Consider the following 22,495-nt stretch of genomic DNA (forward strand, 5'->3'; position numbering starts at 1 on the left):
TACACTCAAACAGTGTAAACTGTTCAAAGAATGTTATTTAGGTTGCAAAGTCAAACACTCAGAAGTTGGGAAATGCCAGATCTACTGTTTTCTATTCAATTTTAATTTGTCACCCCTGTGCATGCATTATGGTATGGTCTTTAATTACATGATCACATCTTATCTTACGCACAGGACCCCTGCCTCATTCGGTGCACAGACTGGATGTTACGTGGGCTAGTGTAAAGCTGGCTGTAAACACGTGTCCTGAGGGCAGCCCCACAAGTGGCCACCACCTCAGTTTCCATCTTAATTCCTCAGATAAACTCAGTTCAGCCTTCAGAGTATTTCAATAGCCCTTTTTGCGGGGTTTCCTTCTTACCAGAATCCCCCCAGTGCAGCCCAAACAGTACATTCGTCCCAACAGTCCAGCACCAAGTCCAGCTCCAGTATCTCTACCACGCCCCAGCGCCCAGGTGCAGCGCTGGCTGCTCTCCCCCATCCTAGCTTCCAGGTCTGGCTCCAGTGTCTCTCCCCACACCTCACCCCAGACCCTCTAGCTTGGGTGTTTCTCCACCCTGTTTCCTTGCCAGGCTGGGCTCCATCTCTTGCCTGGAGACATCAGTGGACACACCCCTGCATCACTCCCCAACCTTTAGCCATCTGAGTTCAGGTCTCTGGTTCAGAGAGCCAGCAGGCACCTTCCTCTGCTGTTCTCAGCCTTCAGCCCTCTCTAGGCTCTCTGGCCTGTGGAAGTTTGTAGGTGACCCCCTGCCTGCCTGTCTGCAGCTTTCACCAGCCTGCTCTGGCTCCGCTGGGGAACTGACTGCTCCCCCTTCAGGGACAGCCCCCCTGAAAGCTCGGCGCCCAGCTCTGCTCTGCCTCTGAGCTGCCGTTACTCTCTGGGTTCTCTTCCTTTCTGCTCTGGGCCCTCAACTCTCCCTCTCAGGGCAGGTCTACACTACCACTTAAGTCAATATCACTTACATCACTTAGGGGCGTAAAATAGCCAGCCCCCGAGTGACGTAAGTTACAGCGACCTCAGCAGAGAGGGCTCTCTCGTCGGCATAGAGCATCTTCCCCAGACGTGCTGCAGTGGCATTGGAGCAGCTGCGCCGACGTAGCCCTTCTAGTGTCGACTAGCCCTAAGTTCTCACCGGACTTGGGACTCGGGGTTTGCTCCAGGGGCAGCCCCACCCTTCTCATTACACCAAAGTAGGGTGCACCTGGACTGGAACAGGAGAGCTGAGCCCAATTGCATTTACGTGGGGGCCACATACTCAGATATGCATGTATATTGATCTTTTAACCATAGCAAATCTCTTCTTTCTTTTTTCTTTTTATTAATAAATCTAAGATTTAGTTAATAAGGATTGGCTGTAAACGATTTAGTTAATAAGGATTGGCTGTCAACATGTATTTGGATGAGATCTGAAATATTCATTGACCTGATGAGCAGTGTGTCTCGTCCCTTGGATTGGTAGAACTTTAAGTACAGTGAATAAGATTGTTAGTAATCTCTCACTATTCAAGATTTGGCAGTCTGGATGGGAGCCAAAGGCTGCATGGCTTAAAGGAAATAGCTTTTGTCTTTTTGGTAACCAGCGTGGTATTACAGACGCTGTTTTACTGGCTTGGTGAATCTAAGTATAGAATAGTATCAGGGGGTAGCCATGTTAGTCTGTATCTACAAAAACAACAAGGAGTCTGGTGGCACCTTAAAGACTAACAGATTTATTTGGGCATAAGCTTTCATGGGTAAAAACCTCACTTCTTCGGATGCATAGAGTGAAAGTCACAGCTGCAGGCATTATATACTGACACATGGAGAGCAGGGAGTTACTTCGCAAGTGGAGAACCAGTGTTGACAGGGCCAATTCAATCAGGGTGGATGTAGTCCACTCCCAACAATAGATGAGGAGGTGTCAATTCCAGGAGAGGAAAAGCTGCTTCTGTAATGAGCCAGCCACTCCCAGTCCCTATTCAAGCCCAGATTAATGGTGTTAAATTTGCAAATGAATTTTAGTTCTGCTGTTTCTCTTTGAAGTCTGTTTCGTAAGTTTTTTTGTTCAATGATAGTGACTTTTAAATCTGTAATAGACTCATAGACTCATAGACTTTAAGGTCAGAAGGGACCATTATGATCATCTGGTCTGACCCCCTGCATGCTGCAGGCCATAAAACCGTCCCTACCCCTTCCCTGGACTCTGCTGTTGAAGTCCCCAATCCTGTTTTTAGTGACTTCCATCGGCAGAGACCCTCCTGCTAGAGATCCCTGCCCCATGCTGCGGAGGAAGGCGAAAAACCTCCAGAGGCTCAGCCAATCTGCCCTGGAGGAAAATTCCTTCCCGACCCCAAATGTGGCGATCAGTAAGACCCCGAGCATATAGGCAAGAGTCTCCATCCTGATCCCTGTTAGCCATTATACTATTTACCCACCATTGCTTGGCTTTCCTTGACTACTATGTTTTACCATTAAACCATTCCCTCCATAAACTTATCTAACTTTATCTTAAAACCAGACAGGTCCGTCGCCCCCACTGTTTCCCTCGGTAGGCCGTTCCAATATTTCACCCCTCTGACGGTCAGAAACCTTCGTCTAATTTCAAGTCTGAACTTCCCCACGGCCAGTTTGTATCCATTCGTTCTGGTATCCACGTTAGTACTAAGCTGGAATAATTCTTCTCCCTCCCTTGTATTAATCCCTCTAATATATTTAAAGATAGCAATCATATCCCCTCTCAGCCTTCGCTTTGTCAGACTAAACAACCCAAGCTCCTCTAGTCTCCTTTCGTACGACAGCTTTTCCATTCCTCTGATCATCCTAGTGGCCCTTCTCTGCACCCGTTCCAGTTTGAGTTCATCTTTTTTAAACATGGGAGACCAGAACTGCACACAGTACTCCAAATGAGGTCTCACCAGCGCCTTGTACAACGGAAGCAGGACCTCCTTATCCCTACTAGATATACCTCGCCTAATGCATCCCAAGACAGCATTGGCTTTTTTCACCGCCACGTCACATTGTCGACTCATAGTCATCCTGCGGTCTACAAGAACCCCTAGGTCCTTCTCCTCTTCCGTTACTTCTAACCAATGCGTCCCCATCTTGTAACTAAAATTGTTATTAGTCATCCCCAAATGCATCACCTTACACTTTTCACTATTAAATTTCATCTTATTTCTGATACTCCAATTCACAAGCTCATTCAAGTCTCCCTGCAGGATATCCCTTTCCTCCTCCGAATTTACAACGCCTCCCACCTTCGTATCATCCGCAGATTTTATCAGCCCACTCCTGCAATCGGTTCCGAGGTCAGTTATAAATAGATTAAATAAAATGGGTCCCAAAACCGAACCTTGAGGCACTCCACTAGTAACCTCCCTCCAACCTGACAGTTCACCCTTTAATACAACCCGCTGCATTCTCCCCATTAACCAATTCCTTATCCACCTCTGGATTTTCATATCGATCCCCATGTTTTTCAGTTTAACTAATAATTCCTCATGGGGTACAGTATCAAACGCTTTACTGAAATCCAGGTATATTAGGTCCACCGCATTTCCCTTATCTAATAAATCCGTTACTTTCTCAAAGAAGGAGATCAGATTCGTTTGGCACGATCTGCCCTTCGTAAAACCATGTTGTAATTTATCACAATTGCCACTACCCTCCAGGTCCTCAACTAGTTTCTCTTTCAGAATTTTCTCTAATACCTTGCACACTACAGATGTTAAACTAACAGGCCTGTAGTTACCCGGATCACTTTTTTTCCCTTTCTTGAAAATAGGAACCACATTAGCTATTCTCCAGTCTAACGGGACCACCCCCGAGTTTACAGATTCATTAAATATTATCGCTAACGGGCCTGCTATTTCCCGCGCCAATTCCTTCAATATTCTCGGATGTAGATCGTCCGGTCCTCCCGACTTAGCCCCATTAAGGCGTTCAAGTTTTGTTTCTACCTCGGATACAGTAATCCCCCATCCTGAATGCCCCTCTGTAGTGGTGCTAGTATCCCTAATACCTTCATTGGCCTCATTAAACACCGATGCAAAATATTCATTAAGATATTGTGCCATGCCTAGATTGTCTTTAATCTCCTCTCCAGCAATAGACTTCAGCGGTAATAGAATGATCAGGGAGACTGAAGTGTTCACTTACTGGCTTATGTATGTTACCATTCCTGATGTCCGATTTGTGTCCATTTATTCTTTTGCGGAGGGACTGTCCGGTTTGGCCAATGTACATAGCAGAGGGGCATTGCTGGCACATGATGGCATATATAACATTAGTGGATGTGCAGGTGAATGAGCCCTTGATGGTGTGGCTGATGTGGTTGGGTCCTCTGATGATGTCGCCAGAGTAGATGTGGGGACAGAGTAGGCAACGAGGTTTGCTATAGGGATTGGTTCCTGGGTTGGTGTTTCTGTGGTGTGGTGTGTAGTTGCTGGTGAGTATTTGCTTCAGGTTGGGGGGTTGTCTGTACGCGAGGACTGGCCTGCCTCCCAAAGTCTGTGAGAGTGAAGGATCATTTTCCAGATAGGTTGTAGATCGTGGATAATGCGCTGGAGAGGTTTTAGCTGGGGGCTGTATGTGATGGCCAGTGGTGTTCTGTTATTGACCTTGTTGGGCCTGTCCTGTAGTAGGTGATTTCTGGGTACCCGTCTTGCTCTGTCAATCTGTTTCCTCACTTCCCCAGGTGGGTATTGTAGTTTTACGAATGCTTGATAAAGATCTTGTAGGTGTTTGTCTCTGTCTGAGGGGTTGGAGCAAATTCGGTTGTATCTTAGGGCTTGGCTGTAGACAATGGATCATTAACTAACAATGGACTTTGGGAGACACCAGTCCACATCTGAGCTTTCCTGGGAACATTCAAACTAACGTGTAAACAATGACGTCGGCCTGCAAAAAGCAGAATCATCCACAGACATGTGACTTGCCCAGGTGGCTACAGACTCCATCTTGTTGCTGTGATCTTGCACAGGAGAACAAAGGGGTTTCCGCCCACGGGAGAGAATATAAAAAGCCCTGGAAACCACGCCATTTTGTCTTCAGCTGGCTCAAAAGATAGTCTTTCCAACCCAAAGAGATGCCTGAAAGAAACTGTAACAAAGGACAGTAACTACGGGGATGTGAGTGATTGCTGGACCCAGACTAGGAAGGAGCCTAGTCTGTCAAAGAAGCTTATTGGAACATCTCTGAGGGTGAGATTTACCTGCATTTAGTTTCCTACTGTATTAGGCTTAGTCTTGCTTGTTTTTGTTTTATTTTGCTTGGTAATTTACTTTGTTCTGTCTGTTATTACTTGGAACCACTTAAATCCTACTTTTTATATTTAATAAAATCACTTTTTCCTTATTAATTAACCCAGAACAAGTAATTAATACCTGGGGGAGCAAACAGCTGTGCATATCTCTCTAGCAGTGTTATAGAGGGTGAACAATTTATGAGTTTACCCTGTATAAGCTTTATACAGAGTAAAATGGATTTATTTGGGGTTTGGACCCCATGGGGAACTGGGTATTTGGGTGCTGGAGACAGGAGCACTTCTTAAGCTGTTTTCAGTTAAGCCTGCAGCTTTTGGAGACGTGGTTCAGACCTGGGTCTGTTTTTGCAGCAGGCTAGTCTGTCTGGCTCAACAAGACAGGGTACCGAAGTCCCAAGCTGCCTGAGAAAATGGGCTCAGAGGTAGTCTCAGCACATCAGGTGGCAGTCCCAAGGGTGTTTCTGTGACCCAACCTGTCACAGCGTGTGCTTCCTAATTATTTCTACACTGATTGTTATTAATGCAACTTATGAAAAGCAGCAGCTCCCTCTGCATCTCACACGCACTAAATATATTATCAAATGGTTATCACTGTGGTCATCATTGTCTTATTGGTACCTGTGCTTCCTGGCTGTGTGTTGTATCCATCTGTGTTTTCTGTCTTACCCTGCAACCCCAATACCTACGTGGGCCTAGGACCAGGCCCTGCAGCCTGGGGAGTTGCTGGCCTAGGGCTTCCCAGCCCCCAAGGCCATTCCCCAGCCCTGCCTCACTCTAGGTGCCCCGTGAGCCCCCTGCAGCCAGGCCTGTCTCTCTCTCCTGTCAGAGGGAGACTCCTCAGCTTCTGCCTGCCCTGGCCTTCTTATCAGGCTGAGTGGCTCCGTTTGGGGCGTGGTCCCAGCTGCAGCCACTTCCCCAATCACTCAGGGTTTTGCTACTCTACACAGCCCCAGTCCTCGGCAGGGCTTTTCCAACCCCGTCAGGGCTGCAGCGGTGTTCACCCCGCTACAGTTCCCCATGTAGATACTTACAGTCTATAACCAAGTCACTTCTTAACCTTCTTTTTGTTAAGCTAAATAGATTGAGGTCCTTGAGTCGATGATTATATGGCATGTTTTATAATCCTTTAATCAGTCTTGTGACTCTTCTCTGGACACTCTCCAATTTATCAACATCCTTCTTAAATTGTGCACCCCAGAACGGGACACAGCATTCCAGCAGTGATTGCACCAGTGCCAAATACAGAGATAAAATAACCTCTCTGCTCCTACTTGCGATTCCCCTATTTAGGCATCTGGTCACCCTATTTCTGTATGCATTTCCCCAGGTTTTTTTGTAAAAATCAAAATTGAACTGCCCCAGAAATTCTGTCATGTGGAATCATCGTGAAACTCGCATGGCTCCAACCCTGCCGATGAATCTTTAGATCCGCTGCACAGACTTCTGCCACTTGAGCTAATGGAGTAAGTGATGGCAGAGGCAGTAGGTTGTCATCCTATATGTGATAGATCAGCTCTATAGGGGTGTTGCTGGCCCAGAGGGCCCCGAGGAGGCAACAGGGTTCGTTGCCCGGTGTGCGTCACACCAATAGACACACCAGGGTGGAGAAGCAAACCAAGTTTATTCGAGATCTCGAAAAGGCACTCAGGAGACCAGCATGTCTCAAATCATAAGCGCAGCGAATACAAGCAAGTTTTCCCTTTTATATTCCAAGCTGTTTTCAGTAAGCCTTTTGTTCTGGTTTCTTCCTACCCCTCCCTCCGCGACAACAGTTACAGCAGGCAGTACATTAGAAAAGTTCCCGTTCGCATGCTTATCTTCGACCTTGCAAGCTCTACGCACTAGGCCTTTCCCTCCCCCTTTCCCCGCATTATCACGAAAAGTTCTGCTAGTGTGAGCGAAACTGCAGCTGTCTGCTAGAAAAAGCTGACCATTACATATTCTGCTTCAGCATTAAGCTGTGAGCATGTAGGTAGGTGAAAGTTCACAAGATGGAGTTACTGTGGCTCACTTAGACCCAGAGCAGGGGAGTTTCATCGGCACTTATGGCCTTCCACTCCCCCGAGTTACCTGGTAGCTATGTCTAGTGACGTCAACAATTCCCTCCTTTGAGAACACTCAACAAACCTTTGGCAGAGTTTTCTCATACTCTAAAGACAACATGCAATTAAGTTCCATGCAATTGGGATCATCAATGAGAGAGTATAAAGGAACTTCTGGGGAATGGGAGGTACAAATCTTATGTATGAGCACTTTACAGCAAGCTAGCAAAAGGAAAAGAACAAAACATATCACAACACCTGTGAGCAAGATGTGAACAATGCCTCCCCCTAGTCCTCCTAGACCAGGTAACCAGCCCCAAAGGGAATCAAAAATAGTGGGTTCTCCTTCCTGGGCCTTCCACTGGTTCAAGGCCTGTTCGGCTGACAAGATGTGCTTGTTAATATCCTGTGAAAACTCTTGGACATAGGTACAACATTCTTCTCCAATAAGGGCACAGACCCCGCCCCGTGAGGCTAACACATAATCTAGGGCCTGGCGGTTTTGTAGAGACAGCAATCGAAGCTGGTACAGCTCAGAGCTTATGCCTTTTTCTATGGCTAGGGTATCATTGGCAAACTGAGTGAGAAATTTAGAAAGTCTTCTGTAGAGTTGGGCTAGCCGTCCCACCCCATAAGTAGGGAGGAATATCATTCCAAACCTGTCTCCTTCTCCGATGGGTTCAATGGTAGCTCTCAAGGATCGATAGTACCGAGGGTGACCTGAGGGAGCCTGGGATAGAACACGGAGGGGAGGAGCGAGATAGCCTTTGTAACAGCTACCATACCAAGCATGAGGAAGCCATTTGTAGGCACTATTACCACAAATCCAGAATGCTTCACCATAACTAGCCTTTCCATTGTTACCTTGTAGGTCCCGTAGGGTGGCTTGTGGGGAAAGGGCAAAGAATGCAGTGCCAGTTTGCCAACTGGTGGCATTTAGTACAGGAATAGTGAGACTTATACCAGGACTAATATAAAATTTACACCTACTAATGCCTGCAAACCAGGTATGATTACTTGTACTGGCTTGCTGATAACATATGAGACCAGTGGGTGGAGGGTGTAGACGAATAGGCTGGGGCTTAAGAGTGCTACTATAGTGGGAATTCCAGGAGCCATTGTGTAGGCCATAAGGAGCTTCTGCTGTACAGTTGGATCCCAACTTAAATTGTCAGAGGTGCTGCTGCTGCTGGTAACCATCCACCTTTGACAAAAGTCTGACCAATTTTGGGGAACTACTCTCCAGGGCAATCCAGTCGAATGGTGGGGAGTCTGGGCACATATCCAGCAGTGGGAGAGATTGAACTCATGGGCAAAGGCAATTTTCAGGGCCTCATAGGTATTGGTAGCCATGTCTGTAGGGATAGCTCCCCATCCTTTATGCGAGGTGGGTGAAACAGTAGGTAACAGAAGGATTGCTTCTGTGACAAAAAGGAATGTTGTGAGAGACCCTAAACCTGAATCTATATTGTGATTACAACAACCCCAATGCCCAGAAGATAAGAATCAGTGACACCAAACAAATCAAGAAATAAAAGGACCAGGACCATAGGCTAGGTCGGCCTACTGTGAATAGACAGAACCAATGCTCAGGGTTCTCGCGGGGAGTGCGCTGTGGCTGTTCAGAGAGATCACCAGGCATTCCCAGTGACCCTTACTGTCTTTTGAATAACAGCTTAAGTCCCAAATCGTCACTGGCAGTCTTCTCTGCAGGCTGGACAGTCCACTGTTCAGGAGTGGGTACTGCTTTCAGTCGAGAGTGATGAATCCAGTTCTTGTGCCCTTCGACCTTTGCTGCCATGTGGGAGACCAGCAGGACGGTGTGGGGTCCCTTCCACTTCTCTTGGAGAGGTTCGTCCTTCCAGGTCCGCACGAGAACGGAGTCACCAGGCTGTAAGGAGTGGACAGGGGCATCCAGCAGAAGAGGCTGTGAATCTTTGGTGTATCTGTGAAGAGAAGAAAGAACAGCAGACAGAGAGCACATGTACTGAGACAAAAAACCACACCGCATTTCCCACTCTCCTGCCAGAACTGGTGTACCGTTCAGAGGCCATGCCCTTCCAAATATAATCTCGAAGGGACTAAGCCCTAACCTGCCCTTGGGGAGAGCGCGAATATGGAGTAACACAAGGGGCAAAGCATCAGGCCACCTAAGAAAGGCCTCCTGACAGACCTTTGAGAGGTGTCGCTTAAGTGTCTGATTTGTGCGTTCCACTACTCCACTGGCTTGTGGTCGCCAGGGTGTGTGGAGCTTCCAGAGGATTTGCAAGGCACTTGATATCTTTTGAACAACTTGAGATGTGAAGTGTGTTCCGTTATCAGATTCCATCCACTGCGGGAGTCCGAAGCGAGGAATGATCTCCTTGACAAACGTAAGAGCCACCGTTTTGGCAGTGTTGTTACGACCTGGGAAGGCTTCGGGACATCCACTGAATCGATCCACCAAGACAAGGAGGTACCTGTACCCTTGGGTCCTGGGAAACTCAGTAAAGTCTATTTGCCACACCAATCCTGGGCCTGGGGTAGGTTCCAGGGTGGCTGGCAATACTGCTACTCCTGGTCGAGGTTATTCTTTTGGCAGATTAAACATTCAGCCTGTATCTGTGGTGCTAGGGGTTTAAGTCCAGAGGTTAGAAAATATTTATTCATAAGCTGGATAAGAGCCTCTCTGCCTGCGTGGGTGGTTTGATGCAGTTTCTGCAACACTGGTCGGATCAGGCCCTTGGGCAGGAGGATTTTTCCCTCTGTGGAATAAAGCCATCCCTCCTTTTCCAGAGACCGAGCCTGTCAGCCAGTTTTCTGTCATCATGGGAGTACTGAGGAGCTGTAAGCTCACCTACTGATGGGATGAGGGCATGCATTTGGGCATTCTCCTCTGGTGGTGATTTCAGGGTAGCAGCACGCTTGGCTTCCCTGTCTGCTCTGGCATTGCCCTTGGTTACATCTTGATCTTCCTTTTGATGGGCTTTGCAATGCACCACTGCTACTGCTGAGGGGAGTTGTACTGCCTCTAACAGCCGGAGAATTTGAGACCCAAGCTTAACCAGGGAACCATGGGCTGTTAGCATTCCTCTTTGCTTCCACAGACCAGCATGAGCATGCAATACCCCAAAAGCATACGTTGAGTCAGTAAAGATATTAACCCGTTTGTCTTTTGCCAGCTCGAGTGCACGAGTCAGGGCCACTAGTTCAGCAAGCTGGGCAGATGTCCCAGCAGGGAAACTTTCAGCTTCCACGGTATCATGAAGTGTCACAATAGCATAACCTGCCCTCCTTTGCCCATCTACAACGGCACTACTGCCATCCGTATACCATTCCAAGTCAGCATTTGGAGTGGCTGATCTTTTAAATCTGGGCAGCTGGAGTAGTGGGCATCTATGATTTCCAGACAGTCATGTTCCTGCTTTTCTGTCTCTGGTAGCAGGGTAGCTGGATTAAGGGAGGGACAGGTTTGCAGGGTAACGTCAGGATTCTCTAACAGTTTTGCCTGATACCGAGCAACCCGAGCCTGTGTGAGCCAGAGACCACCCTTAGTATCCAGCAGGGCTCGGACCATATGGGGAATATACACTTGCACAGTTCCTCCCAGTGTCAGTTTTTCAGCTTCCCCAAGCACTAGGGCAGTGGCTGCGACCGCCCTCAAGCATGCTGGTCACCCCTTTGAAACTTGATCCAGTTGTTTAGAGAACTATGCCACGGGACGTTTCCAGGTGCCTAATAATGAGTAAGCACTCCCAGGGCTATCCCTTTCCTTTCATGCACATACAGTTGGAACGAGTTAGAGAGATCCGGCAGACCCAGGGCTGGGGCTTCCATCAGCTTCCTTTTCAAGATTTTCAATGCCCTGTCCGCTTCTGGGACCAGTGAAAGGGGTCATGATCCGCTCCCTTAACACATTCATACAGAGGTTTAGCCCACAGTCCAAACTCTGGGATCCATATTCTGCAAAAGCCTGCCATGCCCCAAAATGCCCTGAGCCGTTTGCGGTTGCTAGGGATAGGAACTTGGCAGATAGCCTCCTTTCTGTCATTTGATTGCTGCCTCTCCCCCTGTCTTATGTGAAATCCCAGATACTGTACTTCTGAGAGAGCAATTTGAGCCTTGCTTCGAGCTAGGCTCTATCCTTGGAGTCCAACAAAGTTCAGGAGACTCACAGTGGCTTTGAGACAAGGGATTAGACCCATGGCAGCAATTAGCAAGTCATCTACATATTGCAGGAGCAGGGCTCTGCCTGAATTATTCCACTCCTCCAAGTCTCTGGCCAGAGCCTGGCCGAACAGAGTGGGGGAATTTTTAAATCCCTGGGCCAATACTGTCCAGCAAAGCTGCTTTTTAACCCTTCTGTTGTCCTCCTTATGCCTTGCAGTATTTTGCAGATCTCATAGTTGCTTGGGCACATTCAGGCCCCCCTTTTCTTGGTTGTCAGCCAAGTCTTAGCTGTGAACAATGTCCTTGGATGGGGCCAGCATCTTATCTTTGGACTGAGCTTGCTAGCTATATTTTCCAGTTAACTCGTTCTGTTCTTTTTCCTTCTCCCCTTCTTGACTTTTAACCTCCAAAGGAACCTTCCACTCCTCACTCATACACCTTTTCCCAACAATGAACACATACACATTGCCTTTATACACCCTTCCAGTAACATAACTTCTATACAGAGCTTTGGAGCAACAAACCAGGACAAGCACACCCACTTCTGAGGATTCTACTCGGTACAACCTCTGGTGTCCAATAGCTTTCCTTTTTAAAACCTTAAATGCCTTCTCTGTGCCTCCTCCTTAGCCTTGGCTATAACCTAATTCCGCTCCACCTCAGACAACAAGGTTCTCATCAGTATATTGCAATCATCCCAGTCAGGCTTATGGCTTGCTAGACACCCTTCAAAGATTGAAATAAACCGATTTGGATTTGTTGAGAATTCCCCTGCTTCTGCCTTAAAGGCAGCTAGGTGCACTGGGTTAAAAGGCACATGAGAATACACTGGCACAATCTGGGCTGCACGATCCTGTGTTCCTGGACGGGCTACCACATTCTCAGTAATCAACGGATACAATCCCACCGAGGGGGCACTCTCTAGAGCCTGTGGGGGTGCTGGAGCCGAAGGGGACACCGATTCTGCCATTACAACTGTAGGAGGGTGCTGGGGATTAGCAGCAGGTACTACCGAGTCTGTCGGAGTCAGATGGCACTTGTGCAAAATATCAGGCCTATTTCTTAACAGCATAAACGTATACGCATAGAGATGTTCATTCCATTTACCTGTTCGCTGGGAACATTGCTGGGGTGGTGTCAGGGCTGGTCTGCAGAGGCATTCTGGCTGTTATGTGCATTCTGTCTTGGCTTCACTGGAGAAGAGTGTCTTTCCCGTCTCTAGGAGGAGGGTCTGTGATCAGAGGCCTTGGTGAAAGGCAAAGCAATCATGGTAGAAACGTACTAGGAAACGAGGGAGAATGTTCAAAACTGGCTCATTTTCTGTGTCTCACCTTCAACCTATTAAACAAAATCCCTGAAATCCCACCAGCCCCCAAGCTGGCCCCTGGGAGGGAAACACTCTGATTTCATTAGCAAATCAAGCCCCGCTTCATTGGCATTTCTGGGGTGACTTTAGCTCCGGCAGTGCCGCCGTACTGAATCACACAGCAACGCAACGGTGGGTGTTCGAAGTACTCGGTGTTGGCGTCATTCCGCATCCCCTTGCCTTGACGAGAGCACTTGCCTATGGCTTCAGCGGGGACAGGCTAGGCCATGGCTGAGTGCTTCTGAAGCTCTCCCGCAGCATCCAGAGCTTGGCCTGGTGCTCCCTTACATGTGGGAAACGGCTCAGAGCTATGCTGAGAGCTGGAGCTGCAGGGCCGTGGAGGCCAGCACGTGGCGTGACCAGAGCCCTCCTTCACCATGGGGAGACCACTAGAGTGAGGGGCTGGGAGCATTTCGTTCCCTTTTCCCAGCAGCATGGCCCAGGGCGGTTGCTTTTCAGTTAGTTTGCTCAGTTAGCTCTAACCCCCTGGGTAGGTTTGCCCCAATAAAACCAGTCTCGGTTGATTGCACGAGCGCTCGGCCATGTCTGACTTCCCTGCTCTCTGTATGTGGCAGGCACGTGGAAGACAAATGGAGGGTGTTTGGCACAGCGCTCAACTACACGTCCCTGAGGATCCTGGGGGTTGGGCCGGATGACCCGGACCTCGTGAGGGCTCGGATCAACCTCCACAGCAAAGGTCAGCATGTGGCTGGAGCTCTCCGGCATCCTGTCCTCCCCCCAGCACCATGGGGCTGGGACTGTTGAGAAGGGCTTGCCCAGCTCCGAAGGGGTGAGTGGTAGGCGAGGGGACATGCGGCCAGAGTGGCATGAACCTTTGCAATGGCTTGTCCTTGGCTGTATGGCAGCATGTGCAGTTCGCACGTTAGTTTCTGCCCTGCCGCCCTTAGCTTCTCCCAGCGTGGCCTGGCTGTCGCAGCACGTGTGGCATGTCACAGCCCATGCTGCATCCTGCTGTGCCAGCACCCTGCCGCGCTTACCTTCTGGGGTGACGGTGAAACCTCAGCTCCTTCACTGGTTGCAAACGCTTCCCAGGTGTCGTTTCTGAATGTCTGTGTCTGTCGGTGTGTAGTGCCCGTTGTGTGCCCGCCGCACCGGCTTGCCGCTCTCCAGGGTCCCTGGCCTGCCACACAACCAGACCAGACCAGGATTCAGGAGCCTCTGTTCATGCCCTGTCACATGGCAGGGTCCGTGTCCCTGGCCCCCGTGGCTGCCGTCAGAGCCCAGATCTGTGTCTGTCTCTCCAGGGGGTGCTGTGGGAATCCCGTCCTGGGGGAAGTTTTGGCTGGCCGTCTTGAACGTTTACAGCTGGGAGGGAATGAACACGCTGTTCCCTGAGCTGTGGTAGGTGCTATTCTGTATCTGCAGAGTGTATTGATTTTCAGTCCCAAGCCACAGCCCTGTCGCCTCGCAGCAGCACCCAGCAGAGAGCCCGACGCCGAACACCAGGAACCTGAGAGTAATCCCCGGCCTGCACCAGTCCCCCATTCTCCCGCTCAGTCTGGGCCAGGAGGCTTCGGGCACGGAAACCAGGCACCATTCCTGGCACGGGGCGTGGGCTGATGCGGGAGGGATGTTCTGTTGATGACCTTCCCTCCCCCATCCAAGCTTGGTCCACCTGCTCGATCTCCAGCCTTCCTGCCCTCTCTGCCAGCCTCCAGACCCACACGTTGCGCTCTCCCCAAGTCCCTCCCTCCTGGGGCTGAACCTGTGCTGGGTCCTGACACGGTTCCTCCCCATTTGGCATGCCATGGCTGTCCCTATCCTGGAGCTGGGCGTGCCGCAGACTCCCCCAGCCCTCAGGGACAGCTGGTGCCCGAGCTGGCCGTGGGGCCAGGAGCAGGGGGCAGTGTGAAGCGAGGGAGTTCAGGCAGCTGGCTGATTACAGGGAAATTAGTGGCAGCATTGTCCACTGGCATGTTCCCCGCTGGAGAGGCTGTTTATTCCCTGCGCCTCCCTCCGCACCCCGTTAACACGAACCACAGGGAATCAGATGCAGTCTGTCGGCAGAGGCCCTGTCCAGGATAACAGCCTCGCTGGGTTGCTGGGAAAGCCGAGAACGCTGTCCTCGGGCTGCAGGAGACAGTCTCCTGGCTCCAAACGAGGGCTCCAGCTTCTCTTCCAGGTCCCCCACACCCAAGGAGCATGGAGCAGCGATCGCCTGGGGTCAGTGCGTTGTCCTGTAGGGCTGCTCTAACGCTGAGGCAGCGGCTATCCTGGGCCCCAGGTGTCTCCTGGGCACATTACCCCTCTGACTGCCCACACCCCTGTCCTTAACTGTGCCGTGTCCCTGCGGCTCCCCACTCTCCATCCCGCACGCTGCCGACAGCGTCCCTCTGTTGTGTGACAGGCTGCTCCCGGCGTGGATGCCAGCCCACCCCTCCACGCTGTGGTGTCACTGCCGCCAGGTGTACCTGCCGATGAGCTACTGCTATGCCACGCGCCTGACTGCCGAGGAGGATGAGCTTGTCCAGAGCTTCAGACAGGTAAATGAACTCCCTGAGCACCCTCTCCACTCCTCACCCTGTGTAACGGTGTCCTGGAGACATTTCCCACCATGGCCCAGCTGTGGCTAGTCGCATGGACCCAAATCTCCTCATTGGGCGCAAATCCCAGGGGCTGCAGCCTCTGGCAGTGCTTTGGTGGAGATCCCTGTGGGCTCGTTGTGATGTGATCCCCACATCAGCCCCTTGTTCCCCTGTCCCACCAGAGCTTCTGAGTCTTCCCCTTGCCTGGGCACTAACTGCGACGGCCCTGAGCCATGTCTCAGCAGCCCCGTGTCTGACACCTCTGTCCCTCATCTCTGTTACCAAAGAGGAGCACAGGGGTGGGAATCTCCCCTCATTCTCTGTGGTGAATCATAGAATATGAAGGGACCTCAGGAGGTCATCTAGTCCAACCCCCTGCTCAAAGCAGGACCAATCCCCTGACAGATTTTTGCCCCAGATCCCTAAATGACCCCCTCAAGGATTGAACTCACAACCCTGGGTTTAGGAGGCCAGTGCTCAAACCACTGAGCTATCCCTCCCCCCTGAAGACTTTAGCAACCCTGCTGCTCAGTGTCTCGTCCTCTCTGGTTGTTCCGCTCACCCTCTGCTGATCTAGCAGGGCCAGCGACTCTCACCAGCTTTCTGGTTCTCCGAGACTTACAGAAGTTCCTATTTGCTGCTGGCCATTCTGGTTCCCTCTGAGCCTCCTTACGCCTTCCCTGTCACAGCTGATGCTTCTGTACGTTGACGTAGTGTGGGCTGCATTTCTGCTCCTTCAGGGGGATGTTACTTGAGTGAGCCACGTGGTCCTTCCATGCTTTCCCTTTCGCTTAGGGCTGAGGTACGACTGGCCCATGCTGAGGTACGACTGGCCCGGGCTGGGTTGGGCCCCTCGATGTCGGTATGTGGCCACTGGCATGTTACCTCTGTGCAGCATCCCAGCTCTCGTTAGCAGATGGAAAGGCTTTGCCTTCATAAGCGCAGTAGTAACCTTCCAAACAGGAGCTGCATGGAACCGATGCCCTGCTGTCTGCGTGACGACCCAGAGCTCGATTCATCGCGTCAAGGGACCGGTAGATCATCTAGTCAGGCTCCTGTGTAACGCAGGCCAGAGAATGTCACCCAGTTACTCTGGACTGAGCCCAGCGACGTGTCTGGCTGCAGTACAGTGTGCCCTCCAGAAAGGCAGCCGGTCGGGAGCTGAAGACATCGAGAGATGGAGAGTCTGCCAGTTCCCTTGGCAGCACATTCCGGTGGTTGATCACCCTCGTTGTTCACTGTTCGGGCCTTATAGCTTCAGCCACTGGTTCTTGTTCTGCCTTTCTCCGCCCTTCGGTACCTGGTATCTTCTCCCTGTGAAGGTTCTTCTACCAGTCACCTGCCAGTCTTATTTCTGATACTCAGTGGCGAGGACAGTCACGGGGGGCCTGGGAGTGCCCGCCTTAAACAGCCCATGTAGGTGCCGCATTAATGCTCTTACAGTGCTGGTAACCTTGGCTGATGGGAGGGGTGGAGGGAGCCCTATGGGGCAGAAATTGGGGTGGGCTTTGGGGAAGGAAGGAGAGAGCTGGGAGGGCAAGGTAGGAAGGAAAGCCAAGGGCAGAGTGTCTGGGGTCGTGCAGGGAGCAGGCTTTCCCTGTGAATGCCACGGCAAGGTACTTGCCACACACTTGTTCACAATGCCTAAGGCCTGCACTTTCCAAAGGGAGGAGTGATTTTTGGGAGGCCCCGTCAGCCCCGTGGGAGGGGTCTGATTTGAGAGCGCTGAGCCCTGCCCTTTGCGAATCAGACTTGGTGTCTCAGGCTGCGCACCTGACACCCCTAGGCCTGAAGGGGAGTTACGCCTTAGGGGCTGTCTTCTCCCTGCCCACTGGGCTCCGGGAGCCCTGCTGTGAATTGGAGTGGGGTGGAGTCCTGCACACAGGCCTCCAGCCAGAATTAAGCCCTCCCTATTGCATGAGCATGCTCCAGCATGGTCCCCCCATTCTGGCCTGTGTGGGCCCTGGAGCCCCCCCCCTTCGGGCTGTGTGCCCCCCCAGGCCGCATGGGGCCCCGGTGCCCCCCTCAGGTACTCTGGCACTATCTGAAGGTGCTTTCTCCTCTTGTTAACTCTCCTTAGCAAAGGGTGCTGGGAGCAGCTCCCACATGGGCCCTGTCCCGGTGGCTGGTGTGGAGCCACAGAGCGGGCCAGGCAGCGCTGCCCTCCGTCCCCGGTGCTGCCCTGCGTGCTCCGTGCTGTACTCCCCTGGCTGCCAACGCCACCAGCCTGACACTTGCAGCTGTCTCCTGGGTCTGCTCCCATGGCGCGCTAGTGAGCGGATGGCTAATCTCCCACCTGCTCCCTGCCAGGAGCTGTACGTCCAGGACTACTCCAGCATTGACTGGCCAGCCCAGAGGAATAACGTGGCTGCCTGCGATCTCTACACCCCGCACAGCTGGCTGCTCACACTCGCCAATGGTGAGTAGGCCACTGGCTGGGCCTGGCCAGGGCAGGGCGGGGGATAGTTAACGTGCAGGTTGTTTTCTGACCCCACTGTCGTGAGTCGCTGGCAGAGTTGAGAGCTGCCCCATAGCCTCACATCCAACCCCAGTGCAGCCCCCAAGCTTCCTGTCAGCCTTGCCCTGCCCGTGGGATCTCAGAGTGGCCAGGGACCAGAAGCTGGCAAGACTGTACATTACTAACCCGGGAGGAAATGCTTGTGCCTGACAAAGCAGTGCCCACCTGGCCTCAGCATGGTGCCACAGTTACTGCCCTGCCCAGTGGGCATGAGGGCAATCTGTGTGCGGCATTGGCTCGCTCACTTCGGCCACGAGCCAGCAGCAGCCACCTGGGTCCAGCACGTAGGAAAGGCGCTGGGCTCTGTGCTGATTGCCGCTGGAGGAGGCTGAACCCAGGCCCATCCTGACTGTCTGGTGCCATTGGTGCTGAATCAGGGCTCATAGAACAACTCCAAACACTCTGTCTCTGAGGTGTCTGCGGAGGCTGAGTCCAGCGTGGGCTGTGTGCTGGGGCACTGAGTGAATCTTAATACCTCAGGTTCTGTCCCCCACTCAGCAGCTTCCCACCTTCCCTCTGGTCCTGTCTCGGGCTGAGCAGAGGTGAAACAACCAGGGTTCAGTCCAGGTGTGGACCGTTCTGGGGCTGTGTCCCTGGGGCTCTCGCCCTGCTCCCCCCAGAGCCCTGGCCAGCTGGGGAAGGGATGGGGGAAGCTCTCTGGGGCTCGGGGCCAGGCCCTGCTCGCACAGGAGTTGGAACCAGGCAGCTGGTAAGAGTTTCCTTATTGTGTCTCTCTTGTTCCCGTCTCAGCCATCCTGAACGTGTACGAAGCCCACCACAGCGCCCGGCTGAGGCAGCGAGCCATCGCGGAGCTGTACGACCACATCAAGGCTGACGACAGATTCACCAAGGCCATCAGCATTGGCCCGGTAGGCTGCTCGTTACCGTTCCCAACGAATCAACGGAGCTGGCTCCAATTCCTGCCCAGGTGCGGGAGAGTCCGGCCTGGGACTCCCCAGCTCTGCACAGATGCCCTGCTGCTGGCACGTAACCATAGGAACCAGCAATCCAGGCAGGCTCAGGGCCTGCTGTGCTGGGCTCTGCACACAGGAGAGTTCATGGCGGATGACAAGGGCATGAGCAGGCTGGTGGGAGAGGAGAGCGTGAGCAACCGCTTGGACATTGTACAATGGCAGTGGAGGCTGGGCGTGCCAGACGCCCCCCTCTGCAGAGTCTTTGCTGGGGACAGCTGGGGGGTGTGGAGTCAGCTGGTGGAAGGCCGTGGCTGGAGAGTGATCTCCTGCCCTGTGATGGGGAACGGACATGGGGATGCCAAGGGGTCCGTTCTGTGACCAGAGCCCCATGTAGACGTGCTCGCTCGCCTGCAGACAGCCCCCAGCCTGGGGTTTGCTCTGGGGCTGGTCACGAGGTCAGGTCATGCGGTGCAGGCCCAAGCCGAACACCACTGCGCTCTGCAGGGGAGTGACACCTTCTCTCTCGGCAGATTTCCAAGACCATTAACATGCTGGTTCGCTGGTACGTGGATGGGGATGTTGGGGTCCACTAGGCATAGCTACCAGGTAACTCGGGAGAGTGGAAGGCCAAAAGTGCCGATGAAGCTCTTTTGCTCTGGGCCTATCTGAACCCCCAAACCCCATCTTGGGAACTCTCACCTACTTCTCTGCTAACTGTTTACATGCTCTGAAGTAGGCTGAAGCAGAAATGTAATGTCAGCTTTTTAGCAGATGGCTGCAGTTTCACTCACACTAGCAGAAATAATAGAGATAAGAAGCGGGGTAGTTAGTTTGCAGGCGTCTAATCCAAGGTCGCAAAGACTGAGAAAGTTTTCTCACAAGCTTATGTAGAGTTTATTGTAACAGTTGTCTGGAAGGGAGGGGTAAGGAGGAACAGCCAGACAAAGAGATGTATGCAAACAGTTTGGAGTATAAAAGGTAAAATTTGTTTGTATTTGTTGCACTGGATTTGAGACATGCCGGTCTCCTAGTGCCATTTCAGAGCTCTGAAATAAACATGGCTTGCTTTCTCCCCTCGGTGTCTTTATTGGTGCCAAGCACACTGGGTGACGGACCATTGTTGTCCCCTCAAGCCCTTTAGGGCGGGCAACAGGGAGAGCTCTCCAGCCTTCCAGGAGCATGTCTCCAGGATCCCTGATTACCTCTGGTAAGGCCAGGCCCATGAACCTCCCTAGCCCTGGAGACAGCGCAGGGCTTAGCTAGAGAGAGCCACTCTGCCCCGCGCGGGAGTCCCCAGGCCCTAGCAGGGAACCTGCTGCCCAGACCAGCCATGGGGGACCCCGCTCTGCCCCCAGGGCCACCACGCTGCGTAGGCCCCACGAGCAGGGAGCTCTGTGCAGGGGACATGCGAACGGGGGGGTCTTGCACTGATCAGCAGCCAGCTCCAGACACTGGCTCCTTATTAGTCAGTCCCACTCGCTCCAGTTCTCCCAGTCAGGCTGGGAAGGGGCAGGCCAGGGCCCCCGGGGAACCTGCTGCAAGGCTGCCCCTGAAGCTCAGTACTCCGTGCCCCAGCAGCAGTGTTAGACGCCTGGGGGCTGCGGGAGGATGGGGACAGCACCACGCTCCCCAGGCTGCTGCAGTGATGTGCTCTCTCTCCACGCAGGCTGGGACTCGACGGCATGAAGATGCAGGTAAGGCGCTGTGGCCCTGGCAGTGACCGCAGGGACCCTGGGCACCCTCTCGCTGCTGCTGAGGCAGCTCGCAGGGCTGGGCAGGGACCCCTCACCCGGGGACTGAGTGCGTACTGCAAAGGGGGTTTCGCCAGGCTGCTCTGCCTCAGGGGATCTGCCACCCCTGCAATGTCTCCCTTTGCTGCCAGGCTGTTAATAGTCATAGGACCAGCCCTGGCCCAGCTGTGCGGCTCACAGCAGCAGCTTCTCCCGTCCCTGCTCCTCCTCCTGGCTGAGGGTAGAAGGGGTTGGTATCAGGAGCAGTGTGTGTCCGTGCTCTCGGGCAGCTGCTTCCCCTGCACCTCTGGGGGGTGCTCTGCACCCGCCATCCCGTGCCCAGCCCCTTCGCTCCGGCCTTCCGCCTCTGGGGTGGAGTCTAGGGGAGGAGTCCCATCCTGTCCTGTCTCTGCTGTGCGGTTCTGGCCCTACGTTAGCGGACAGCCCCTCTGCTACCTGAGCTGGGGGCTAGAACCGAGCACTAACGGCTGCTTGGCCCCTGCTGAGTGTCCAGCAAGGAAAGGGGCTGCGTGCTGCTCCCCCATGCCCAGGCCATGCAGGCCTGCTTCTCTGTCCCACTTCCTGCAGCTCAGTGTCTTCAGCTGCTAATGAAGAAGTGCGCTGTAGGGGCCGTGGGCTAGCCCTTCTGAAGGCCTGATTGAAGTGAATGCTTGAAACGATTCCTCCCAGACACCAGTGGATGTTTGTCCATCTCTCAGCATTGCCACACAAATCTCCACATTGTACCTCTTTACTCAAGAGAGGCTAAGAACTGGGATAGCTGGGAGGCTGCAGGTCAGGAGTGAGGGGCATGGACAGGGCTGTGTGGGGAGCCCAGGGCTGGGACAACATAGGGTTACCATATGTCCGTTTTTTCCCGGACATATCCGGCTTTTTGGTAATCAAACCCTTGTCCGGGGGGAACTGCCAAAAAGCCAAACATGTCCGGGAAAATACCGGCCGGGCACTTCCTCGCCCGCGGCTGCTCTGCTCCTCCCCTGACTCTTCGGCTCTGTTTAAGAGCCGAGCTGCCCGAGCGCTGCCGGCTTCGGGCAGCCCCCTTGCCTCCAGACCCCAGCCGCCGGCCGGGCAGTTCCCCTCCTGGGCTCCAGCTGCTCTGCTCCGGTGGCGCAGGGTCTGGAGACAAGGGGGCTGCCCGAAGCCAGTAGCGCTCGGGCAGCTCGGCTCTTAAACAGAGCCGAAGAGTCAGGGGAGGAGCAGAGCAGCCGGAGCCCGGGAGGGGAAGTGCCCGGCCGGGGGCGCAGGGTCCAGAGGCAAGGGGGCTGCCCGAAGCCCGAGCGCTACCGGCTTCACGGTTTGCCGGGCAGCCTCCAGACCCTGTGCCCCCGGCTGGGCGCTTCCCCTCCCGGGCTCCAGCTGCGCTGGGGAAGCGCCAGCCGGGGGCGCAGGGTCTGGATGCTGATCAGCAAACCGTGAAGCCGGTAGCGCTTGGGCAGCCCTTTTCGCGTGGCTGGGAGGGAGGAGGGAGAGTTAGGGTGGAGACTTTGGGGAAGGAGCGGGGAAGGGGCAGAGTTGGGGCGGGGAAGGAGTGGAGTTGGGGCAGAGACGGGGTGGGGAAAGGGGCGGGGCCAGGGCCCCGTGGAGTGTCCTCTTTTTTAATTTTTTAAATATGGTAACCCTAGGACAACAGGGGGGCTGCAGGTCAGGAGTGAGGGGCATGGACAGGGCTGTGTGGGGAGCCCAGGGCTGGGACAACAGGGGGGCTGCAGGTCAGGATTGAAGGGCACCAGCATCCAGGCTGGAAACAGTCGGAGGGCCAGGCAGGTTGCGGGGCAAGGAGCCCACCAGGACTGTGGAAGCAGGCGCTGGAGGTTAAAACAAGCCCACTGACGACTTCCATTTAGTTTTGCTGTGAGCGCTGCTGTTTGCTAGACAGAGGCAGCAGCCGCCCTGCATAATGCCAGATAAGCTCATCTGGGCTGAACAATGAGGCGCCCGTGCATCTGGAAGGGCAGGTGCGATT

The 22,495-nt window shown here is 53.1% G+C and overlaps 2 protein-coding genes across 4 annotated transcripts in view; both read left to right on the forward strand.

Moving 5' to 3' along the window:
* The window catches only part of LOC135974426 (lanosterol synthase-like), a 35,484-nt gene extending 15,656 nt beyond the window's left edge, over window positions 1–19,828 (forward strand). Inside the window, exons 2-7 of the mRNA XM_065562297.1 lie at window positions 13,379–13,500; window positions 14,069–14,165; window positions 15,172–15,307; window positions 17,660–17,768; window positions 18,618–18,736; window positions 19,312–19,828. Of these exons, the coding sequence (XP_065418369.1) occupies window positions 13,379–13,500; window positions 14,069–14,165; window positions 15,172–15,307; window positions 17,660–17,768; window positions 18,618–18,736; window positions 19,312–19,374 (646 nt within the window). The 3' untranslated portion in view covers window positions 19,375–19,828. The remainder of the gene's footprint in view (window positions 1–13,378; window positions 13,501–14,068; window positions 14,166–15,171; window positions 15,308–17,659; window positions 17,769–18,617; window positions 18,737–19,311) is intronic.
* The window catches only part of LOC135972145 (microtubule-associated protein 2-like), a 957,474-nt gene that overhangs the window by 641,497 nt on the left and 293,482 nt on the right, over window positions 1–22,495 (forward strand). The gene's annotated exons all lie outside the window — the stretch shown is intronic.

The sequence above is a fragment of the Chrysemys picta genome, chromosome 11 (assembly GCF_011386835.1).
Source record: "Chrysemys picta bellii isolate R12L10 chromosome 11, ASM1138683v2, whole genome shotgun sequence".
Taxonomy (NCBI): Eukaryota; Metazoa; Chordata; order Testudines; family Emydidae; genus Chrysemys; species Chrysemys picta.